This window comes from Somniosus microcephalus, chromosome 5 (genome assembly GCF_052327205.1).
Source record: "Somniosus microcephalus isolate GS21.2 chromosome 5, FLI_Smic_1.0, whole genome shotgun sequence".
Classification (NCBI taxonomy): domain Eukaryota; kingdom Metazoa; phylum Chordata; class Chondrichthyes; order Squaliformes; family Somniosidae; genus Somniosus; species Somniosus microcephalus.
This window is the reverse complement of record NC_140991.1, coordinates 216600693-216617918: the sequence shown is the minus strand read 5'-3', so window position 1 is coordinate 216617918 and position 17226 is coordinate 216600693. Positions and strand designations below refer to the sequence as shown.

The following is a 17226-nucleotide window of genomic DNA, read 5'->3' as shown; positions in this document are numbered from 1 at the left end:
TAGAAGAATAGCATGCTTTCTTTTTATATTACAGAGCAGTTACATGTCCCAGTTAAACGTCCTAAAGTATACACAAGACTAAGTCCTGTCACAAGTCTCAACAATAAGGTAAATTTTCTTGCAGTCTGGAGTCAGTTCTTTATAATAGACAAAAAATAATTTAATGACACTATTTCATAAAAGTCTTACAGCAAATAAGGTCCCATATTAAAATCTAGTATTCAAAAGTTAAAAAGTTTGAATTTTGAATTCAGAATATGACTCAAAGGCAGCCCACATCATAACTGACCAGTCCATTTGGAACAGGATGTGCATCATATATTTTGTACTACAGCTAGAAGGTATAATTAAGAGATTGTGGCCTAGAAATTCAGTGGCCTGCGCCACCCGTTAACGCCCTAAGAGGGCACTTAGTGGGATTTGTGCCACTGGCCACGCCTCCCGCTAAATTTAGCAGGACGCTAATGGCGACGCTAGCCGTTAGCGCTGCGCCGCTACCGATGACATCATCGGTGTGCACAGCGCCCCACTACCGCCCTGATCGCGAAATTTAGTAGCGCCCCCTGCTTTAGCGCCGGTCGCAATTTGCGACCGGTTCAGGGAGGCCTACCTGCGGCGGTAGAGGCGCGGGGCGGCCTTTTTTTTGCTGGCCGCCTGCCAGCACCTCTCCGTGCCATCGTCCCCGGCCTCCTGAGCACCCCCCCCACCGAGTGCCGGCTGTGTCCCAAGAGCCCTGCACTTCTCCTCGGTGCCAGGCTCTTTTGCCGGCACTCGCGCTCTTCCAGCGTGCTGCAGCAGGCCCCTCCCCTTTAAGAAGTGGAGGAAGGCCTGCAGTGCCGCAGCGCACCATGCCGCAGCAGGTGGTGCTGCGACACGCTGCACTGCGATTTTCAGTTGCAGCGCCCCAAGAGGGATGCGGGGCGCCTCAAGTAGCGCCGCGCTTCCGTCTGGGGCGCTGAAACTGAATTTGCGGCGGGCGGCTGCGACTCCTTCCGGGGCGGTACTTCCAGCGCCCTGGCGAGGCTGAATCGGGGCGCCAGTGAATTTCTAGGCCTGTAAATTTTATGTTTGAAAAATTTAGAATGTTGTGCTAAAGATTAAAGATGCCTATGTCCCAAAAGTAGAAGCTTCCATTCTTCAGCATCTGTAACTGCAGCAGGTACGCTCAAATGAATTAAAGTACAATCCAGGTTCACAGTAAATCCTCTTTACTTTGCACTGTAGTGGGAATTTCTCAAATTTCTATACCAATCAAGTGAGATTGCCAATTTGTGCAGAATTAAGAAGGTAGTTTACATCATTTGGAGCAGGGTTTAAAAATTGCTGGTGATTCTACATTATCTTCAAGTGAGGAAGCTTTCATCCCACCAGAGGGACTGAATTCAAACCGAGCTCCCACAGATGAAAGGTTAATGTTCTAACCCAGTGTGTAATTCAATTCTAAAACTTTTAAAAACAGATCTATTACTTGCCAAAATTTAGAAAAGTTTGCCTTTAGCAGTTTAGATTGAGAGATTTGCTTTAATATGGACTTAAATGTATAATAGACTGTTGCTATAATTCATTACTTGGAAAAGCCAAATAGGTTTTTCACAATAATAGGCCCAGGAAATACATTAATTTCTTTTCTCAAGTATGCATTATAAAAAATTGATGACGTTTATCATCCCTCATCTTTGCTAATGCTTCCATGGTTACCTAGATTATATTCTCAAATTCCTAACAGGTTAGATTCTTTTGAATGGCTGCTGATATAAATTATCTTTTGTAAAATGACTGTACATTGCAAGTTCTGAAGCAAGATTACAACTGATTACAGTTGAGAAAAGCAGAATGAACAGGTAACACCTTTAACCTAACCTAGGAAAGGAGCAATACTTGACAGGATCGGGATGGGGGAAGCAGAGCAAGAACATTACAAGCACAAGATTTGAATTAATCATTCAATTTTATGTTACTTCTCATTTAATTTGAGACAACTGATTTCTTTCATTGTTGAAAATGACATTTCAGTGCTCTATTTAATGTATTTCTAGTTCAGTATTTTTGTTCTGCCACCAATTTATCATCTAGTTTTATTTTGAAGTACTGTGTTTTCCACTTCATTAATGTTCCCATCTAAAACAAATAGTGTTATATTGCTTCACAACCTTATTTCGCATTTAGGTAAGCAAACTCTACTTCCATTTGTGGGGGGGGGGGGAAGCATATTTTAAATGGAACTCCTGATTTTCAAAAGGTAAATCTGGACATTAATAAAGGTTTTCTTAGATTCATCTCAGAAAAATAGACCAATACCATTCCACAGAAACTTAATGGAATACCCTGTTTTGCATAAAGTGCTCCTTTATCCTACGGTTTAAATCTCAAACAGCATGTAAAACTAATCTCTCAAATTCTTTAGTAATAATGATAAACACAAAGGTAAGCTTAATTAACTACATACACCGCCAGGACACAAATGGTACACCTCCAACTGGGTCTACCGTACAACAATTAACACGTAGCTATAGAAAATCTACTGAAACACAGTAACTGGCTACCCATGCAAGAAAATGTTGCTTAGTACTCCTCATTGTGAATCATTATTTGGTTAACTACATACATAACAAACTGTCTTGATTAAAATAATTTTACCTGCCAACCCAATAATGGAGACATTGGAGCACCTGTTAGGAATCATACTTCTAATACCAGTTTAAAAGATTTCTAATATATTAAAGTTTTATACATGGTGTGCACATCCTACAAACATCATTGTTACAAGTTTCAGGTCTGCCTTAGATGGTCTCTTGGATACTCCTGAAAGTCGTCTGACTGTCTTACTTTTAGAAGTTTGCCCATACTGTCCAATATCTAGTTATACAATCGCATAACCCAGGGGTGTAACAATAGAATACCCTTCTGATCTGAACTGGATATTTTGATTTTTGCATGTGCCTTCATGTACGTTTCTCCAATCTTTCCAAAAGCAGACTGAAAAACACATTGAGACGAGGACAGATCAGAATTATTAAGCTATTTAATCTATAGACAGCAAACAAACATACAGAGAAACAGTCAAAGCAAATATCACTACCTCATGCAATCTCACTATTCTTCTTGAAAGATGGGAAATAAACAATAAACTACACATGTTGTCCTTTGTTTGGACTAACTTACTTTTTTCTGCCATTCCCTTCTTTCTAGGCAACTTCTAACTCCAAAACTGACCAGCTGCATTTTAGCTTCCATCCCTGGGCCCCAGGCCTACACCCTACGTCTCTTATTTTTATAACCTCACCGACTGCCCTTGTGTCCATTTGTTCTTTTCTCTATGTTCTCAAGCAGAGAGAGGGCTTTGACTCTGATGTCCTTCCCATCCAGTGATTCACCAACAGGCCAGTCAATAAAATCAGCGACCTCTCCTCTTTCCTCCCCCTCTCCTCCGCATGAGTGCGGGTTTACAGAAAACATCTGCAGTTATCAGAGTGAATTGGGGCCATCCTAGCTAATGGGCTTAGGATGAGACAATCAACTCTCATTGTATCAGTTTGAAATAGACAGTGAGTTGTGACATTTCACAAGCTGGTTCTTTTGGCTTTTTTTAAAAAAACCTAACCCTGTGCAAAATTAACTTTGCTCAAAACACAACACTTGAGCATAACTCAAAACCAAATGCCTCCTGTGAAGAAAAAAGTTCACCACCACAAGAGATCTATTAAGTAGATAATGACTGCATCTATATCTATTCTATGAAAGTAGTGTGAAAAACTGAAGAAACTTAGTTATTTCCTGTTCTTTCTTCTGAACAAGAAATTTGATGTTACTATAAGAGCCAAACACATGCCACTCAACAGAAACTTCCAATAATAGGGCTCTAATGAAACCAAGCACATATTAAGCAATTTCTCCACAAGGAATATCTGAGCATTTTGCTTTAAAAGGGACAGGTCAGCACTAAACTTCACAAATGTACTCCAGAACCAGACTACCCATGAACAATGTAACAAATGAGGAGACAGTTTTTGAAAGGAACTTTTTGTCTTCCCTCTACCCCTCCCTTATTCTTCCCTTTTGTCTGGAAAGAAGAAAAAGACTTGCATTTATATAGCACCTTACACAACTTCACAATGTTCCAAAGCCTTTCGCAGCCATTGAAGTACTTCTGAAGCATTGTCATTGTTGTAATGTAGGCAAACATGGCAGTCAATTTGTACACAGCAAGGTCCATGAACAGCAATGAGATAAATGACCAATTTAAGTGTTGGTTAAAGAATAAAATTGGCCAGGACACCAGGAGAAGTCCCCTGCTCTTCTTCAAATAGTGCCATGGAATTTTTTTTTTTTTTTTTTTTACATCCACCTGAAAGGGGAAAACGGTTTAACATCTCATTTGAAAGACAGCATCACCATAAGGGCACCACTCCCTCAGTACTGCATCGAAGCATCAGCCTAGATTACGTGCCAAGTCTCTGGAGTAGGGTTCGAACCCACAAGCTTCAGTGTCAGAGATAAGAGTGCTACCAGCTGATTCAATACTGACACTTTGAAAGCACCAATTCTTGCCAGAGTAGTTTCATGGTCTTAATCGAAGTGGCCATACTTTATACACATGTCCAGATAGCAAGTGCCAGCAAGCTGTCAGCCAAAACTGAACCTGTTCTCAACGCTAATGCCCACACAATTAGCAATTAGAGATGTGGATGTTTTTTTCTTTTTACTAGCCCAAGGTACCCGAGCCAATTGATGCCCTAGCTAAGAATAGCTAACTCAGCAGAGACTCAAAATTGAATCTGGGACCTTCTAGTCTGTATAGCAAAGTGTAAATTTGCAGTAAATTTATAATCAATGACCCAAAGCTCAGGTCCAGTATCTGCCTCTAGCTGCATGGTTAAGTTCAGTCTAATCTGGTACATGGACCACCACATGGAAATGAAAGAAAACAATCAGATGACCACAATTTGAAATTGTACCTCATCGGATCCAAGACATTGTCATTTGTAACATCCTCTGCTGAAACCCAAGATTAACCTTTCACTTTTTAAACATGATTGAAATATATTTTAGGTATCGGATTACCTTTCTGAAAGAAGGGGAGTCCAAAGAACTTGGTGAAGAGCCTGCAGTGGACGAGATTGGGAAGAAGCGATTGGTGACATCGTGCGGAAACTTGGCAATTTCATTCTGGCGGTATAGTCTGTGATGACGCAACTTTGCTACCCAATCATCAAAAAAGTCCTGGAATTTGACCTAGCAAAAAGTACATTTAAGTGCGAGTTATCACAATGAATAAGTGGTCAATATAGGCTAAGCAACAGAAATACTATAAATACCTTCAAATGGTATATATGCTCTTCTGTGTCTAGATCAATACATTTTGCTTTCTTCTTTATCGACATCACAGACAGCCCAACATCAATGCATCCATGAAGCTTTCCTTTCTGAATCTGAAAAATAATAATTTATTTTTTTAACCCACCCTGTAGTCACGTTATCGCAACCTGGCACAATTAAGAAGCTGACGGCACAGCCGAGATAAAACATCCAGCATTAGCAGATCTCCATTTGATGCGTCAAAACAGTGCCAAATATTACATCTACAATAATTTGCATTTATTTATGTTTTATTCCTTCATGGGATGTAGGGGGTCACTGGCAAGGTCAGCATTTATTGCTCATCCCTAGTTGCCCTCGAGAAGGTGGTGGGGCGCCACCTTCTTGAACCGCTGCAGTACGTGTGGTAAAGGTACTCCCATAATGCTGTTAGGGAGAGAGTTCGTTCCAGGATTTTGATCCAGCGACAATGAAGGAATGGTGATATACTTCCAAGTCAGGATGGTGTGCAACTTGGAGGTGGTGGTGTTCCTATGCGCCTGCTGGCCTTGTCCTTCTAGGTGATAGAGGTCGCGGGTTTGGGAGGTGCTGCCGAAGAAGTCTTGGCGAGTTGCTGCAGTGCATCTGGTAGATGGCACACACTGCATCCACGGTACGCTGGTGGTGGAAGGAGTGAATGTTGAAGGTGGTGGATGGGGTGCCAATCAAGCGGGCTTTGTCTTGGATGGTGTCGAGCTTCGAGTGTTGTTGGAGCCACACTCATCCAGGCAAGTGGAGAGTATTCCATCACACTCCCGACTTGTGCCTTGTAGATGGTAGAAAGGCTTTGGGGAGTCAGGCGGTGAGACACTAGTCACAGAATACCCAGTCTCTGACCTGCTCTTGCTGCCACAGTATTCATGTGGCTGGTCCAGTTAAGTTTCTGGTCAATGGTAACCCCCAGGATATTGATGGGTAATTTGGCGATGGCAATGCCATTGAATGTCAAGGGGCAGTGGTTAGACGCTCGCTTTTTGGAGGTAAAAGAAAGAAAGACTTACATTTATATAGCGCCTTTCATGATCACTGGACATCTGAAAGCACTTTACAGCCAATGAAGTACTTTTGGAAATGTAGTCACTGTTGTAATGTGGGAAACACAGCAGCCAATGCGCGCACAGCAAGCTCCCACAAACAGCAATGTGATAAAGACCAGATAATCTGTTTTTGTTATGTGGATTGAGGTATAAAAATTGGCCAGGACACTGGGGATAACTCCCTGCTCTTCTTCAAAATAGTGCCTTGTGATCTTTTATATCCACGGGGCCTCGATTTAACATCTCAACTGAAAGACGGCACCTCCAACAGTCACTGGTAGTCATTGTTTGGCACTTAAGTGACGGGTAACATTCGTGCCACACATCAGCCCAAGCCTGAATGTCATTCAGGTCTTGCTACATGCAGGCATGGACTGCATCATTATCTGAGGAGTTACAAATGGCACTGAACACTTTGCAGCAAACATCCCCACTTCTGAGGGAAGGTCATTGATGAAGCAGCTGACGATGGTTGGGCCTGGGACACTGCCCCGAGGAACTCCTGTAGCGATGTCCTGAGGCTGTGAAGATTGACCTTCAATCACCACAACCATCTTCCTTTGTGCCAAGTATGACTCCAGTCAGTAGAGTTCCCCACCCTCCTGATTCCCACTGACTTCAGTTTTACTAGGGCTCCTTGATGCCACACTCGGTCAAACGCTGCCTTGATGTCAAGGGCAGTCACTCTCACCTCACCTCTGGAATTCAGCTCTTTTGTCCATGTTTGAACCAAGGACGTAATGAGGTCTGAAGCCAAGTGGTCCTAGCAGAACCCAAACTGGACATCAGTGAGCAGGTTATTGGTGAGTAAGTGCTGCTTGATAGTACTGTCGATGACACCTTCCATCACTTTGCTGATGATTGAGAGTAGACTGATGGGGCAGTAATTGGCCAGATTGGATTTGTCCTGCTTTTTGTGGACAAGACATACCTGGGCAGTGTGGTAAACCACTGTTATTGTTGTTCACCGTTGTTGTTGTTGCACTGTTGTACCTATACATGCCTCAGCATGTCTCTGCTGGCTCCGCCCCTGGCTCCACCCACAGGCCCAGGTATAAAGGTGACCGCTCGGCAGCCCCCTGCCTTCTTGGAACCCAGTCAACCACGAGAGACATGCTCTGTTCTTTGCTAATAAAAGCCTTTAGTTACTCTCCTAACTCTCCGTCTTTTATGAGTAATTGATAGCGCATCAATTTTATTAGCAAAAACAAAATGTCGACAACAAACGCTGAGCAGCAGGCTGCTGCACCAAACGCTGAGCAGCAGGAGCTGCTGCGAGCCCTCAGACCAACATGCCTGGACCTAGACCCCCAAGAATCGGGTTCGGCTACCAAATTCGCGCATTGGCTGCGTTGCTTCGAGGCCTACCTGCAAGCCTCAACTGTGACCCTGGACAAAAACAAGCTGGAAATCCTGGCCTCAAAGGTGAGCCACCAAGTTTATACAATATTCCAGGACGCGACGACCTACGCGGCGGCTATCGATCTGCTAAAAGGGCAATACGCACGCCCGGTAAATACGGTCTATGCCAGGCACCTCTTAAGATCCCGCAGACAGCAGCCCGGGGAATCGGTGGAGGCCTTCCTACGGGCACTACGGATACTCGGCCGAGGCTGCGATTGCAAAGAAGTATCAGCCGCGGCACACACGGAGGGACTGATCCGAGATGCTTTCGTTGCGGGCCAAAGGTCCGACTACTCGGGCAGCACGGTGGCATAGTGGTTAGCACTGTTGCCTCACAGCACCAGGGACCCGGGTTCGAATCCGGCCTCGGGCGACTGTCTGTGTGGAGTTTGCACATTCTCCCCGTGTTTGCGTGGCTTTCCTCCGGGTGCTCCGGTTTCCTCCCACAGTCCAAAGATGTGCGGGTTAGGTTGATTGGCTATGATAAATTGACCCTTAGTGTTAGGGGGAATAAATACGTGGGGTTATGGGGATAGGGTGGGATATGTGTTGGTGTAGGGGTTACGGGGATCGGGTCGGTGCAGGCTCGATGGGCCGAAATGGCCTCTATCTGCACTGTGGGGTTTCTGTGATTTCTGTGATACTCCCGGCAGAGACTGTTGGAAAAGGGAGAAATGGACCTGAGAAAGGCAGTGTCCCTCGCGCTCTCGCTCGACGCGGCCCACAGGAATATGGACACCTTCTCCCCTAACCGCTCCGCAACGTGGACGCCACAACCTTGGGTCATGGGACCACCACCTTCAACTGCTGCTGCGATGTCCAAGGCACAGAAATGTTATTTTTGTGGCCAGGCAAAACACCCCAGAGCACGCTGCCCGGCGAGAAACGCTACCTGCTCCGGCTGCGGGAAGAAAGGACACTAGGGCAGCACGGTGGCATAGTGCTGTTGCCTCACAGCGCCAGGGACCCGGGTTCGAATCTGGCCTCGGGCGACTGTCTGTGTGGAGTTTGCACATTCTCCCCGTGTTTGCGTGGGTTTCCTCCGGGTGCTCCGGTTTCCTCCCACAGTCCAAAGATGTGCGGGTTAGGATGATTGGCTATGATAAATTGACCCTTAGTGTTAGGGGGATTACATACGTGGGGTTACGGGGATAGGGTGGGATATGTGTTTGTGTAGGGGTTACGGGGATCGGGTGGGATATGTGTCGGTGCAGGCTCGATGGGCCGAAATGGCCTCTATCTGCACTGTGGGGTTTCTGTGTTCTGTGTTCTATGTCAGCGCCTGCAAAGGTAAAACCGCTAATGCCAGCAGCGCCGCGTGTGAACCGTGAGGGCAGCCATCTTGGGCTCCCCCAGCCGCGTGGGGATCAGGATCATGGGCACCGCCATTTTGTCCGCCATCTTGGACGTCTCCAACTACAACCACGGGGGACCCGGACTCAACCACCGCCTCATCGGACGACCACATCGACTCGCTCGACCATACGCTGGCCTCCGTGATGCTGGACCAATCTCTCCCTCATCAACTGTCCAGGTCCATGATGGACATTACGGTAAACGGCCGCGCCACTACCTGCCTTTTTGACAGCGGGAGCACGGAGAGCTTTATCCACCCCGACACGGTGCGCAGTTACTCTCTCCCGGTCCTGCCGACGCGCCATCGGATCTCTTTGGCTTCCAAAGCCCAGTCAGCGGACGTCAGTGGCTACTGTGTAGTGACCCTTCCAGTAAGGGGCACAGAATACAAAAATTTTAAACTCCTGGTCCTGCCCCATCTCTGCGCTGCCGTTCTACTGGGGTTGGATTTTCAGTGCCACCTTAAAAGTGTCACATTAGCGTACGACGGACCCCTCCCCCCACTCACAGTCTGCAGCCAGCAGCTTTTAAATCTCCCGCCGCGCACCATTTGCAGCCTCTCCACCCTTAAAGTCCCCCCCCCCTCCTTGTTCGCTAACCTCACCCGCGACTGTAAGCCCATCGCTACCAAAAGCAGGCGTTACAGTGCCGGGGATAGGAGCTTCATTAAATCCGAGGTAGCGAGACTCCTGAAGGAAGGGATTATTGAAAGTAGCACCAGCCCGTGGCGAGCACAAGTGATGGTAGTGAAGACTGGCGAAAAACAGCACCTAGTTATTGACTACAGCCAGACGATCAATCGCTACACCCAGCTAGATGCATACCCACTCCCCCGCATATCTGACATGGTCAATCAGATAGCACAATACCGGGTGTTCTCGACGATTGATCTGAAGTCGGCATACCACCAGCTCCCCATCAGGGCTGAGGACCGCCAGTACACAGCTTTTGAAGCTGACAGTTGTCTCTACCACTTCCTCAGAGTTCCCTTCGGCGTCACCAACGGGGTTTCAGTCTTCCAACGGGAGATGGACCGGATGGTTGACCAGAACGCGCTCCAGGCCACTTTCCCCTATCTAGACAACGTCACCATCTGCGGCCGCGACCAGCAGGACCATGATGTTAATCTAGAGAAATTCCTCCGTACGGCCCAGCGGCTGAACCTAACATACAAGGACAAATGTATGTTTCGTACCAAGCGCCTTGCCATTCTTGGCTGTGTAGTGGAGAACGGAGTCATCGGCCCCGACCCCGACAGGATGCGACCCCTTATGGAGCTCCCCCTCCCCCACTGCCCAAAAGCACTGAAGAGATGCGTAGGGTTTTTCTCGTACTATGCTCAGTGGGTGCCCAACTATGCGGACAAAGCCAGACCCCTCATCAAGTCCACCTCCTTCCCCCTGGCAGCAGAGGCCTGTGCAGCCTTCACTCTCATAAAAAGAGATATTGCGAGGGCCACGATGCACGCAGTGGATGAGTCCATCACTTTCCAAGTGGAGAGCGACGCATCCGACTTTGCCCTAGCTGCAACCCTTAACCAGGCGGGGAGACCCATGGCCTTTTTCTCAAGGACCCTCCAGGGCCCCGAGATTCGACACTCCTCTGTCGAAAAGGAGGCCCAGGCCATTGTGGAAGCTGTGCGACATTGGAGGCATTACCTGGCCGGAAAACGATTTACCCTGCTCACTGACCAGCGTTCAGTAGCTTTTATGTTTAATAATAAGCAGAGGGGCAAAATCAAGAACGACAAGATCTTGAGGTGGAGAATCGAACTCTCCACCTACAATTACGATATCTTGTACCGGCCCGGGAAACTCAATGAGCCCCCAGATGCCCTATCACGTGGTACATGCGCCAACGCGCAGGTCGATAGACTGAAGACCCTCCACAATGACCTCTGCCACCCGGGGGTCACCAGGTTTTTTCACTTCATCAAATCCCGTAACCTGCCCTACTCCATCGAGGAGGTCAGGACCATGACCAGGAACTGCCAAATCTGTGCCGAGTGCAAACCGCATTTTTATAGGCCAGACAGAGCAAGCCTGATCAAAGCCACGCGCCCCTTTGAACGGCTGAGCGTCGATTTTAAAGGGCCCCTCCCCTCCTCCGACCGCAATGTGTACTTCCTCAACATAATTGACGAGTACTCCCGTTTCCCGTTTGCCATCCCTTGCTCAGACATGACCAGTACCACGGTCATTAAATATCTGAATGACCTCTTCGCCTTGTTCGGTTTCCCTAGCTATATTCATAGCGACAGGGGCTCATCCTTTATGAGCGACGAACTTCGGCAGTACCTGCTCTCGAGAGGTATTGCTACAAGCAGGACCACCAGCTACAACCCCCGGGGGAATGGCCAGGTGGAAAGGGAGAATGAGACGGTCTGGAAGGCAGTCCTTTTAAACTTGAAATCTAAGGGCCTTCCGACCTCTCGCTGGCAGGAAGTCCTCCCTGCGGTGCTCCATTCCATTCGGTCACTGCTCTGTACAGCCACCAATGCTACCCCTCACGAGAGAATGTTCTCCTTCCCCAGGAAGTCCACATCGGGGATCTCGTTACCGACATGGCTGACTTCTCCAGGGCCCGTCCTACTGCGGAAGCACGTGAGGTCCCATAAGACGGACCCCCTGGTCGAGAGGGTGAGCCTCCTCCATGCCAACCCTCAGTATGCTTACGTGGTGTACCCGGACGGGCAGGAGGACACAGTCTCCATACGAGACCTCGCACCTTCGGGTGCTCCCGAAACACCTCCCTCGCCACCCACCACTACCCACGCCTACCCCCAGTACGCTTACGTAGCGTACCCGGACGGGCGGGAGGACACAGCCCCCACACGAGATCTCGCACCTTCGGGTGCCCCTGAAACACTACCATTGCCATCCACCACTACCCACAACCCAACCCCGCTAGACGGCATGCCGCAGCCCCAGGACCCGTCATTGACCACCCAACCACTCAATGAGACGCCAGATTCAACGTTGGATGCTGCACCATCACCGCCGCCACCACCACGACAATCAGGACGGCATACAAGGCCACCTGATAGACTTACTTACACGAACCTTTAGTACACTTCACCCTGCCGGACTCAATTTTAAACAAGGGGTGAATGTGGTAAACCACTGTTATTGTTGTTCACCGTTGTTGTTGCTGTTGCACACTGTTGTACCTATGCATGCCTCAGCATGTCTCTGCTGGCTCCGCCCCTGGCTCCACCCACAGGCCCAGGTATAAAAGGTGACTGCTCGGCAGCCCCCTGCCTTCTTGGAACCCAGTCAACCACGAGAGACATGCTCTGTTCTTTGCTAATAAAAGCCTTTAGTTACTCTCCTAACTCTCCATCTTTTATGAGTAATTGATAGCGCATCAGGCAGTTTTCCACATTGTCGGATAGATGCCAGTGTTATAGCTGTACTGGCTGGAACAGCTTGGCTAGAGCCACGGCTAATCCTGGAACACAAACCTTCGGCACTTCTGGCTGAGACAGTTGCAAATGCTTCAGCCTTGTCTTTTGCACTGGGTTTTGCACTTTTGTGCTGGGCTCCACCATCATTGAGGATGGGGATATTCATGGAGCCTCCTCCTCCAGTTACCTGTTTAATGGTCCACCAGCATTCACGACTGGATGTGGGAGGACTGCAGAACTTTGATCTGATCCGTTGATTGTGGGATGGCTTAGCCCTGTCTATAGCATACTGCTTCTGCTTTTTAGCATGCATGTCGTCCTGTGTTGCAGCTTCCCCAGGTTGGTACCTCATGTTTAGGTATGCCTGGTGCTGCTCCTGGCATGCTCTTCTGCACTCCTTATTGAACCAGTGTTGGTCCCCTGACTTGATAGCAATGGTAGAGTGAGGAATATGCTGGGCAATGAGGTTACAGATTGCGGTGGAATACAATTCTGCTGCTGATGGCCCACAGCGCCTCATGGATGCCCAGTTTTGAGCGGCTAGATCAATTCTGAATCTATCCCATTTAGCACAGTGGTAGTGCCACACAACACGATGGAGGGTGTCCTCAGTGTGAAGATGGGACTTCGTCTCCACAATGACTGTGCGGTGGTCACTGCTACCAATGCTGTCACGGACAGATGCGTCTGCAACCGGTAGATCGGTAAGGACGAGGTCAAATAGGCTTTTCCCTCGTGTTGATTCTCACCACCCATCACAGCCTGGCAGCTATGTCCTTCAGGACTCAGCCAGCTCAGTCAGTAGTGGTGCTACCGAGCCACTTTTGGTGATGGACATCTATATCCAGAATACATTCTGTGCCCTTGCTACTCTCAGTGCTTCTTCCATGGAGGAGTACTGATTCATCAGCTGAGTGAGGGCAGTTGGTGGTAAACAGCAGGAGGTTTCCTTGCCCATGATTGACCTGAAGCCATGAGACTTCATGGGTTCCAGAGTCAATGTTGAGGACTCCCAGAGCCACTCCTTCCCAACTGTACCGCCACCCCTGGTCAAAAATGGTGATGGAGGAGTTTGGGACATTGACGGAAAGGTAGGATTCTGTTAGTATGAGTATGGCAGGCTGTTGCTTGACTAGTCTATGGGACAGCTCTCCCAATTTTGGCACAAGTCCCCAGATGTTGGTGAGGAGGACTTTGCCGGGTCAAATGGGCTGGGTGCGCCGTTGTCGTGTCCGTATTCCGAGGTCGATGTCGAGTGGTCCATCCGGTTTTATTCTTATTTGTAGCAGCTTTTTACAACCGAGTGGCTTGCTGGGCCATTTCAGAAGGCAGTTAAGAGTCAACCACGTTGCTGTGGGTCTGGAGTCACATATAGGCCAGACCAGATAAGAACTGAATTTAAATTCCCCAGCTGCCGTGGTGGGATTTGAACTCACTTCTCTGGATCATTAGTCTAGGCCTCTGGATTACTAGTCCAGTAACATAACCACTATGCTACCATTCTCTTATAGCATCTTTAATGTAGCAAAACATCCCAAGGCACTTCACTGGAGCATAACCAAACAAAAATTGGCACCGAGCCAAAGGAGACATTAGGACAAGTGACCAAAATCTTAGTCAGAGTTAGGTTTTAAGGAGAGAGGCAGAGAGGTTTAGGGAGGGAATTCCAAAGCTTAGAGCACAACTGCCGAAGGCACGATAACCAATGGTGGGGTGAAGGAATTGGGGGATGCATATGAGGTCAGAGTTGGAGGAACGCAGTTATCAGAGGGTTGTAGGGCTGGAGACAGTTAAGGAGATAGGGAGGGGCAAAGCCATAGCGGGATTTGAACACAAGGATAAGAATTTTAAAACTGAGGCATTGGTGGACCAGGAGCCAATGTTGGTCAGTGAGCACACGAGTGATGAGTGAACGGTACTTGGTGTGAGTTAGGATATGGGCAGCAGAGTATTGGATGAGTGATGAGTGAACGGTACTTAGTGTGAGTTAGGATATGGGCAGCAGAGTATTGGATGAGTGATGAGTGATGAGTGAACGGTACTTAGTGAGAGTTAGGATATGGGCAGCAGAGTATTGGATGAGCTCAAGTTTATGGAGAGCATTGGAATAGTCAAGTATTCCAGATATTCTGAAGTACCAGAGGGAAGCCATTTCACTCATTTTAATTGATTCCCGGCATTGACTCAATGGGCCAAATAGCCTCCTTCTGTGCCATTATGATTCTTATGACTCTATTCATTTTGTTAAGTATCTAGTTTGCTTATCCAGAGTTCCAAGTTCAGAACGATAATCATAAAAAAGGATATAAATTTTAATGAAGAATTTTATTGTGGTTACTCAAAAAGACCTAATAAATTTAAAGATGTTCCTGCACAGCTTGCAGCCATAACAGCCTTACAAAAACCTCCTTCAAATATTACTCTTTTATACTTACATCAGCCTGAGATTTTGAATACTTCAGGATCCCTTTATCTAAAAAAAAGTATCGCTGGAAGGGAAAACAAAAGTATTTACTTGAGGTTTATCTAATTTGGAAAAAAATACAGTTAATGCACAACACATCTTGTATTCATATTCCCATCAACAGCACAAACAAAGGCCTTGCATAAAATTGCACTAGCTCTCTCTCACTAGTACAAATCTTACACAAAAACCTCAATCTCTACATCTGGTGCCAACCATGATTCTTTATGAAATCTTCAGCAAACTATGTGCCTGTGTTGGGAAAGAGAGGGTCAGAACTAACCCTCAAGTTCCATCATAACAGAAAAGGCTGGAAAAACTCAGCAGGCCAGACAACATCCATGGAGAGAGAAACAGAGTTAACATTTCAGGTCGAAACCCTTCTTCAGAACTGAGAAAAAGGCAGGAAATGAAACAGATTAAAAGGCCAGTTTGGGGGCTGGGAAATGGGGGAGAGGATGAAAGAACAAAAGGGAAGGTCTCAGTTCCATCAGTATGATGACGTCGTTCAACTGGGATTATAAATCATTCCTTACATCGATTGAAGTATACAGTGGTGACAGTCTACATGTAAGTGGGAATTTACTGAAATTGTGAGGGATTAGTATCTAAAACAGTCGGTTAAGGAAACCATAAAAAAATAATGCAATATTGGATTTAATTCCAATGAGTGTTAAAACTCTAGCTACCTACATTCTAACAAAGTGAGGAGGATAGTAACGAACTTTAGGAGGACATACAGACTGGTGAAATGGGCAGACACATGGCAGATGAAATTTAATGCAGAGAAGAGTGAAGTGATTAATTTTGGTAGGAAGAATGACAAGAGGCAATATAAATGAAATGGTACAATTTTCAAGGGGGTGCAGGAACAGAGACTCAGGGGTTGTATGTAAACAATTTTTTTTGAAGGTGGCAGGACAATTTTTAAAATTACAAGAGGTCAGATTTGGGAGGTTGTTGACGCTCAAAGTAGAGAAGGCTCCTAGTTTGACAACTTTCGCCCCAGGGTTCTGAAGGAATTGGCTCATACGATCGTGAGTCCTCTAGCAGATATCTTTCCAGAGTTGACTGGACTCAGGCCAAATCCCAGAGGGCTGTTAAATAGCAAATGCGACTCCAGTCTTCAAAAAAGGAACAAGGTATCAAATTATAGACATGCAAGCCTTACTTCCACTATTTGGAAAGTGTGTGAAAGTGTTATGAGGCACAAAATAAGGGAGCATATTGAGGGGCATGAGATAACCTGGGACAGTAGGCATGGCTTTAAGAATAGGAGATCATGGTTGACTCACTTATTGCATTTTATTTGAGAAAATGACAGACCTAGTAGGTAGAGGAGAGACAGTGGATGTTAGCTACCTGGACTTCATGGCGGCATGTGACACTGACCCACATAATAACCTACCATACAAGGTTCAAGCCCATGGGATAAATAGGAATGTATTAAAATGGATTGGCAAATGGTTGGCAAGTAGACAACAAGTAGCAGTGCATGGACAGGTATTTGGTTGGCAGCCAGTTATCAGTGGAGTGCTACAAAGTTCAGGGTTAGGTCCACTGCTGTCTATATTTTTGTCTAAATTTGCAGACATTGGCCCGCAATTTCCAATCGGAAGCTTCCTGCATGCGGATGCCTCCTATTGGAAAAAAATCTACGTACTTACCCGAGGGCTCCCAAAGTCCAGCCATTTCCGATCCTGGGCCTGTCCACAGTCGAAATGCGCAAGACCCACATATCCCAGGGACGCATGCGGTTCACAAGCATCCCTGCGATCACGTGGGCCAGGCAAGCCAATGAAAGAAGATAGACCTGTCAAAAGTATGAATGGAGATCACGCCAAAAAGACATTAAAACATTAAATAATTTTTTTTTAAATAGTGTTTTTAAAATGGGTTAAAATTACATTAAATTAAATATTTTAAACAAAAATTTAATTTTTTGAAAAAATAATTAAAGTTTTTTACGGGGCTAAAAATAAACTTACTTTTTTTTTTAAAAAGTATTTTTAAATTATAAATGAGTGAAAAAAGTTTTTCTTACTTTTAAATTCTTATGCTTACCCCTGCTTTTACCAGGCGTAAGATTTCTAAGGGATTTCAGCGGGCAGAGGTTCTGCAGAAAGTGGAACTCTCTGCCCGCTGAGGCCCTTCTCCAGGGCAAGTGTCTGATCTGTCAAGAGGATTCTTGCCTCAAATATACG

General features: G+C 46.5%; 1 protein-coding gene across 4 annotated transcripts in view; it reads right to left on the bottom strand.

The window, feature by feature from the left end:
* osbpl3b (oxysterol binding protein-like 3b) overlaps positions 1-17226 on the bottom strand; it is a 307799-nt gene that overhangs the window by 175420 nt on the left and 115153 nt on the right. For all 4 annotated transcript variants that reach the window (XM_085988683.1, XM_085988680.1, XM_085988679.1 and 1 more), the window contains 3 exons: positions 14994-15047; positions 5316-5429; positions 5062-5232 (listed from right to left, as the gene is read on the bottom strand). In XM_085988683.1, the coding sequence (XP_085844809.1) occupies positions 5062-5232; positions 5316-5429; positions 14994-15047 (339 nt within the window). The remainder of the gene's footprint in view (positions 1-5061; positions 5233-5315; positions 5430-14993; positions 15048-17226) is intronic.